The sequence below is a fragment of the Cervus canadensis genome, chromosome 32 (assembly GCF_019320065.1).
Source record: "Cervus canadensis isolate Bull #8, Minnesota chromosome 32, ASM1932006v1, whole genome shotgun sequence".
Taxonomy (NCBI): Eukaryota; Metazoa; Chordata; class Mammalia; order Artiodactyla; family Cervidae; genus Cervus; species Cervus canadensis.
In genome coordinates, this window is record NC_057417.1 from 20,674,459 (window position 1) to 20,682,594 (window position 8,136).

At 42.0% G+C, this 8,136-nt stretch overlaps 1 protein-coding gene and 2 non-coding genes across 3 annotated transcripts; 2 read left to right on the top strand and 1 right to left on the bottom strand.

The window, feature by feature from the left end:
• The first annotated feature begins 393 nt into the window (after positions 1–393).
• Positions 394–3,518, top strand: TMEM265 (transmembrane protein 265). Its single transcript, XM_043455586.1, is given in 4 exon segments — positions 394–530; positions 1,574–1,744; positions 3,032–3,161; positions 3,164–3,518. Coding segments are annotated over 3 exon segments (327 nt in total). The 5' UTR covers positions 394–530; positions 1,574–1,576; the 3' UTR covers positions 3,193–3,518.
• A 2,895-nt stretch (positions 3,519–6,413) lies between these two features.
• LOC122433678 lies at positions 6,414–6,520 on the top strand. The gene has a single exon (XR_006267161.1). It is a non-coding gene; the product is annotated as a U6 spliceosomal RNA (small nuclear RNA).
• A 295-nt stretch (positions 6,521–6,815) lies between these two features.
• LOC122433705 lies at positions 6,816–6,919 on the bottom strand. The gene has a single exon (XR_006267187.1). It is a non-coding gene; the product is annotated as a U6 spliceosomal RNA (small nuclear RNA).
• Between the last annotated feature and the right edge of the window lie 1,217 nt (positions 6,920–8,136).

Genomic DNA, 8,136 nt, shown 5'->3' on the forward strand with positions numbered 1-8,136 from the left:
ACTTGGGTATCGTTTTTCTCCTCTCTTGCTAAGACCCTAGTACTTGATCTCTAACCCAGAATTGTGTGTCTTTGAGGCAGAAGTCGCCACCCAAGAAGAGGGAAGAAAGGCAAATCTGATCTGGTAGGGTACCTTTCCCTAAGGTTTCAATTTTAAGTCATTCAGATTCGTACTTCTCTTCCTTCTGTTCCCTTGGTTCCTGGATTTCCCTTGGGGCTATCTGATGCCTCAGACTTTTCCCTGCTTTAATCCCTCTTGCTCAGGTGCTTTCACTCCCTCTTCAGAAGGCAGGCATCCTACCTCCAGTTACTCCATCCTTTGCCTTCCCTTGCTTTTCCTCCATCTAGCCAGACTGGTTTGAATCAGCCACACCCCCTTCCAGCTTCTGGGGATCTTCAGATGGTGGCTGGCCACTGAACCCCACCCCTGGGCTTGGCTTGGAGCCCTGAGTCAGCTCCATCTCCACCCAAGCCAAATCAAACCTGAAGCAGGAGCCGAAACTCAAACAGTTCCTCAAGGCCTATCACCAGGTAAGAATCCCGGTTCATTGTTTCATTTTCTCTGATCTTAATTCACTGGACCCTCTCCTTGTGTTCTGATGACTGTGTGTACCAAGTCTGAGTTCTTCCCTCACATCCATTCTGCAGCTTTGTGGTACATGGCATTCTTGGCTCCTTGCTTGTCTTCCCTCTTTCTCATTCATCCTTCCTATCCTTTGTTACTTGTGTTCAGAGAACTGCAAATGGTTTCATTCTGTCTAGGGTGTGGGGAATGATTGGGAGTGAAGGTAGAAAGGTGGTTTGATGCCAGAGCTCTGAGCTTGGGAAATAGGGAGATGAGAAATGATTAAGTAGGGCATCATTATGCAGGTTTCTGTTTGGGTTATGAGGTCATTTGGACTCAGTGTTTAACTGATTGTGTTGTGTAACCTGGGTTAAAATGGGAAGAGGAGGTGGAAGGGAGTCTGCATAGCAAGGGAGGCTCTGATTTGGGGAGGTGAGGTCTTTCTGGTGTTGAGTTTCCTTAGCTATAAAAAGAGCTTAAGTGATGCTTTTCCTCTCCTTTCCCCAGCCTCAGGATAGTGTTTTCATGTGAAATGACTGATTTCCTTGAGGTGGAGTACAGGCTTTAGGGTGCCATTCTCTGATCCCTCCTTAATATTTGAGGGCAGCCTCTAAGGAACTTCAGGGCCCTTTGAAATACAGCTTAAAATCACTGACTGGGGTAGACTGAGATACTAGCAGTCTTTTGAGATACTGTGTTTCTCTACTGCCTCTCAGTATGTCCCTGTCATTTTGCTTTTCCCCACTTGTCAAAACAGTAAGTAATACAGATAATGCTGTGTTCCCACCACTTTGCCTTTGAAGGCTGGGAACCTTAGGCTGAGGAAGAGATTCCAGACACACATTTCCTGTCTTGGTCTGTGAGTCACTAGGGGAATTCCCCAGTAAGGCAGCATTCCTGAGAGTTTGGCTAGGCCAGAGCATGATCAGGGAGAGGGGGAGAGTCTGAGCAAGGCAGGCTGAGAGTGCAGTTGTTGGGCTTACAAGTATCTTGACTGTATCGCCCACAGGTGATGGAGGACGAGGAGAATGCAGCAGAGAGCCTGGTGTGCAACACGGAAGCTGCTTGTTCTCCATCCCCCAATCGCTGCTGCTGGCTCCGCCTCCGCTGCTTAGCAGCTACTAGCATTATATGTGGCTGCTCTTGCCTGGGAATAGTGGCCCTTGTGTTTGCAATCAAGGTGAGGAATGCAATTCCTATGGGAGCAGGGGTGTGGATGTAGAAAGGCAGTGGTTCTGTATACCTGATCTGTCTACACTGATGAGTTAACTCAGACCTGATGAGTTAATAAGTACCTGCCAGAGCTTGGCTGTGGGCCTGGTGCCAGAAATAAGAATAAGACATGGTTCCTGCCATCAGAGGGCCCACAGTCTAGCAAAAGAGATGGCTGTGAAAATGGGTAATTATTAACAGAATGCAGCTCATCTGTATTATGATAGAGGAAGCGCAGGGTATTCTGGGCAGTAGGAGGATACATGTATGTGACTGCTTGTACGTGTATAAGAGAGAATAGGTGATAGAAAGGCATCCTACAGGTGTGAAAAGAAAGTAAATGTTAAAGGATGAGTGAATAAGGATAAAAGGGCATCCTATACAAAGGCAACCTGGACTGTTACTTCAGTATGACTGAACCAGTAAGGAATAGTAAGAGACGAAGCCAGAGGATCCAGATTCCCAGGAGCCTCCAGTGCTGTGTTTGGCAGTTTTAGTTTTATCTAGGAAGTACTACGGAGCCTCTCAAGGATTTTTGCAAAGGAAAATGATATGATCAGATTTGTGTTGCAGTAAGATCCACTCTCAAGGCCTATAAAGAGGATGAATTGGAAGGGGCAAGACTCAGGGCCGCTGAGCAGTAATTGGAATAATCTGTAGGTATTCAGAAGAAGCTGTGAAATTTTAGAATGAGCCTCACCATTCCAAAACATCTGACAGAAACTGCATATGTACTTTTTGAAAGGCCACACAGGCTAACTTAAACGTCATACTGGGATTTCCTCTATCCTATGTGTATTTTTATCAAATTATTTTCTTATCATCAAAATAATTTGTGGGTTTCGTTAGGGCAAAATCATAAAAAGAATCCTTAATGAAAAAGATGAGATTAGCCTTTGGGCTAATGAGAATGGAGTGTTTGATTGGACATGAGTGAAATACTCGTAAGATTGCTCACTGTTTCTTGCCAAGAATTCCAAGTTCTGAATGAAACTGAGATGAGTAGAAAAGGATGAGGAATAAAATGATTAAAAAGTACTTTCCCGTATGTGATCTGAGCTAACAACAGCCATCCTGAAAAGCAGGCAGAGCAAAGTTGGGTACCTTACTTTGCAGCTGAGACATGAGGGAGAGAAACTGGAAAGGGAGGTGGAGTGTATGGGTGTGAGATTCTGAGCCATAACGAGGATGTAGGATTGGAGTGGGGCAATGGGCATTCTGGGGGGAGAACCTAACCAAAAACCTGCCCCCACAGGCGGAAGAGCGGCATAAGGCAGGCCGGTTGGAGGAGGCAGTGCACTGGGGGGCCCGGGCCCGGAGGTTCATCCTGGCCAGCTTTGCCGTCTGGCTCACTGTCCTCGTTCTGGGCCCCCTGCTTCTATGGCTGTCTCCTACGCCATCGCGCAGGCTGAGTGACCCTGGGTGGCCTTTGCTGAGAGTCAGCCGAGACATCCTGGATCCTCCAATGCAGTATTGTGAGGGTCTGGTGCCAACAATGGTTACGTCCTGGCTGGAAGGATGGTGCCTCTCTCAAAGGGCTTTGGAAGAGCTCTTTAGCCTTTTCTAAAAGGCAGCAGCTGAGACTGATGAGGGGAGGTCAGCCTGCTCTATTCTTTCAGTGCTCACCAACCCCTATTCCCCCCAATCTACTCCATCCTAGGGGCCTCTAGGAGGGGAGGTTGAAGACCAGGCCTGATTTTATTAGTATTTGTTTTGTAATAAAAATCTTTTTAGTGGTGAAATGTTCCTGTCTAATTGTTATTCCCCTGCTTTTCCCTGAGCCCTTGGTGAGAGCCAGACTGAACATGTAATCATGGCGGAAGCCTGCACCTCCCCTTACCTAGGAGTTTCAAGAGGAGGAAAGGATCCTCCCTCCTCCCCTGACTTTTTCCTTCTTCTAGAAGTCTCCCTTCTTGGAAAGCCCCACACTTCTCTCTTACCTATCAATAGACGGTGAGGCCAGAAAGCAAGAGTCGTAGCAGCAGCTGCTGTTTATCAAGTGCTGACTATATTCCAGGCTGTGTTCTAAGCATTTTATGTTTCTTCTTCACACCTCAAAATCACTCAGTGGTAGGTACTGTTGTTCTTATTTTACAGTTGAGGAAAAAGGCACGGATTTTCCAAGGTCACACAGCTAGTAAGTGGCATAATTGGAATTCAACCTAGACAGTTTAGTTCCAGAGCTGAGAGAGGAGTGAAAGGATTGGGTAACAGCAACCACCACCCAGTATGTGGAGACCTGTATGATTATAATGAATTTCCATATCCTTTATCTTGGGTCTCATGATAATATTTTAAACATTTTTAAAATTGTGAGGTACATAAAGGAAAAGATCGAAAACAAATATACAACTTCATAAGTTAACACAAAGCATCTGAAAAAACCACTATTCAGTCAAGAAATTAAACTTTGTCAGCACTCCAAAGCCTCCTTTCTACCCCTCCCATCACTCTGCCTTCCTTTCTTTCCACAGGTAACTTTGTATTTGTTATCCAGGGGTATTCTGACTTCTAACAATGTCATTTGCTTTTGCCTGCATTTGAATATGACATAAATGAAATCAAATGTATTCTTTTTATGTCTTGCTTATTTTACTTAACACTGCTTCTGAGATTCATCAATATTGGGTATAACTGTAGTTTTTATTACTCTATAGTATTCCATCATATGACTCCCTGGTAGCTCAGTGGTAAAGAGTCCTTCTGCAATGCAGGAGACCCAGGTTCAATCCCTCTGTCAGGAAGATCCCCTGGAAAAGGGAATGGCAACCCACTCCAGTGTTCTGGAGAATTCCATGGACAGAGAGGAGCCTGGTGGGGGCTACAGTCTATGGGATCGCATAGAGTTGGACATGACTGAGCAACTAACACACACGTTCCATTATATGACTATATTACAATTAACACATTTTCTGTTAGTGAACTTTCAGAACATTTCCCATTTTAGGATATTATGAATCATGCTGCTATAGACAGTCTTATATGTCTTTTGAAGTACATATACCCTGGGAATGGAATTTATTTCACCAATAGAGACCAGCAGAGTACCTAAAGGAATTATTGATGTTGTACATTGAAGATTAAGGGGGAAAGAGGGGCACATGATTGTGTTTTTCAGTGTTCCAAAGTGTTTCAGGAAAGAAGAGTGAAGGAACTCCATTGTCCAGAGATTAGGACTGTAACAATGGGTAGAAGCTATATGGTAGAAGCAGTGGTTTTGAACCTTGACTTCAAAATGTAATCTGGACAGCCTTAGAAAATAACTTATTGTGAAGTAATTAGCCTCCAACTAATAAAAAAAATAAATAAATAAATAAATAACTTATTCCTGAGCTTTACCACCTGCTTCCCCCCCCCCCCTCCACTGCCCCCCGCCAGTCCTGAGATTCTGATTTAATTCATGTGAGGCACTGCCTGGGCATCAGGAGAACTCATTTTAAGGAGATTTTTCACACAAAAAAATTTAAATCTAGTGTTTGATTAATCAGCAGCTTCCGTTTACTGAAGTATGCCATCCCCCCCAAACTTATTACATGAGATCTTGCTACTTTTTAATCTCTTTATTTTGAAAAAAATTCAAGTCTATAGAACAATAAAAGAATAGTACAATGAACTCTTGTGTAGCCTTAACCTAGATGTATATTTTTTAACAACTCAACCACTTTTGTATCTTTCTGAATTTCTTGTTCAGTCACTAAGTCGTGTCCAACCTCATGACCTCATGGACACAGGCTCTTCTGTCCATGCGGATTTCCCTTGCAAGAATACTGGAGTGGGTTGCCATTTCCTCCTCCAAGGGATCTTCCTGACCCAGAGATTGAATGCATCTCTTGCACTGCCGGCAGATTCTTTACCCATGAGCCACCTGGGAAGCCTCTTTCTAAATACTCATAATTGTTATTGCTGAACTATTTGAGGGAAATACCTTGTGATCTGTATCTCCTAAGAACATATTTTCTCACATAACTATAGTGCAATTAGATTTAATTCAGAGAAGTTTAACATCAGTACAATATTATCTTCTAATAGTCTATATTCAAACTTGCCAGATGTCCCAGTAACATACTTTATAGCAATTTCTACTTTAGAGTTCAGTGCGGGAACAAGGATTGCATTTAGTTTGTCAGCTCTTCAGCATTCAATTTTTAGTAGGTTCTCATCCTTTTTTTCTTTGTTTTTCATGACATTTTTGAGGTGGGGCCAGTGTGTAGAATGTCTCTTAATTTGGGTTCTTGTGATCGAATTCAGACTTCTGCATTTTTGGCTGACACATAAGTTGTATTCCCTGAATACATCACATCAAGAGACATGTGTCAGTTTGCCCTTTTATGGCAGATGTAACACTGACAACTTGGTTCTAAGGTAGTGTCAGATTTCTGCAAGGTAAAGATAATTTTTTTCTTTGTAGTTAAAAAGTTATCTGTTTAAATACCTCACCAAATTTTCCCCAATAACTTTAATGCCTGTTTTGCCCAAGTCAGTTATTACAAGGCTTACAAAATGTTGATGTTTAACTTTGTCATTCTTTCTACATTTATTAGTTGGCATTCTATTATAAAGGGTTTTTTCTCCTTCATTTATTTATTTATAGTTTTTACTGTCAGTATGGCCTCAGATTTGTTTTTAAATTCACTTTAGTGCTCGCTTCGGCAGCACATATACTAAAATTGGAACGATACAGAGAAGATTAGCATGGCCCCTGCACAAGGATGACACGCAAATTTGTGAAGTGTTCCATATTTTTAGCTCCATCCCAGAAAGCACCTGCTCCAAAGGCATCTGGCAAGAAAGCATGAGTGCACAGAGGCTATTCAAATCAGAATAAAGGTTCTTTCTGACGTGCTGGCAAATTTAAAAAAAAAAAATAAATTCACTTTATTATACCCATTACTACCATTAACCTTTTTAAATAGTTTTGTTGAGGTATAATGGCATGATTTACTTACAGTACACAGATCTTATTGTGCCAATCGGTGAATGTTTTTTTCTTCTTTTTAATTTTTTTTACTGAAGGATAATTGCTTTACATAATTTTGTTATTAAAAATATAACGCTTCACGAATTTGTGTGTCATCCTTGTGCAGGGGCCATGCTAATCTCTGTATTGTTCCAATTTTAGTATATGTGCTGCCAAAGCGAGCACTAGGTGAATGTTTTTACGTGAACACACCTGTGTAATCAGGTGAATAGAACATTTCTAGCACGTGAGAAGGCTCCCTCATAGCTCTCTCAGTGTCATTATCCTTTGTCCCTGATTTCAACCTGGTTCTTGTGTTTAAGTTCCCATCTTTCTTCACTTACTTTCTGGTACAAATTATTCCAGTCTCATCTTGTACTTTCTCTGCTCTAGCCTGGGAATTGGCCATTTCTCCCAAGGAGCCCTGGTTCCTTTTATTGAGGACTGTTGCTTTGAAATCAATATTTAGGCACTAGCTGTGCTCACTCTACTGGACAGACTCTATTGGTCCTTGGCCCTTTCACAGATTAGAGCTAGAAAATAGCTAATGTTATCTATCCTAAATCATTCTTAAAATCATACCTACAATTTCAGTCCTAAGGTTCTCTCCCCATTCCAAATATTCCCACAGTAAGAACCTAGACTGCCAACTACATCAATGTGTTTATTCACTTGCTCAATTTCAAAATAATTGTCCCATTATACTACCAAAAAATCTACCAAGTAAGATACAAGATTTCTTTGAGTTATTCTGTCTTTAGATAAATGGTATTCGGTCAAAGTACTCCATTAAAAAGTTACCTGGATTCGTTTTTCTCTTCATTTGGTTGCAATCCGAAAGTTATATTTCTCTTAATAAGATAGCTGTTGAAAAATTAAATGAATTAATTCTCTGCCTCTATCTGGAATATAACCGCCACAAGAGTAGGGACCTAATTTTTTTCTGTTGCTGTTAGTCTAATGCTTAGATGCTCAACAAATATTTGTTGAATGAGTAAGTGAATGCCAGGGTTGAGCTGCACTAAGAAAACTTATGGAGCAATTCGCTCCTGGCAGAGTGATAACCTGGTAAGCTTAGAACAGAGAGCGAGGGATTTCCTTGGTGATCCAGTGGCTAAGGCTTCATACTCCCAATGCAGTGTGCTCAAATTCAATCCCTGATCAGGTAACTAGATCCCACATGCCCCAGAACAAAGCTCTTGCATGCTGCAAAGACCAAGGATCCGACGTGCCACAACTAGGATCTAGCGCAGCCAAATAAATAAAAATACTTTTTAAAAGGGTGATATTCCTCAAGGCTTTGGGGCGGAGGTGGTGGGAAACCGGAAAAAATGGTCTTCCAGATAGCACTAGGGTTTCGGAATCACCAACTGAAGAGATGAGTTTGAGCAAACTCGGGGAGA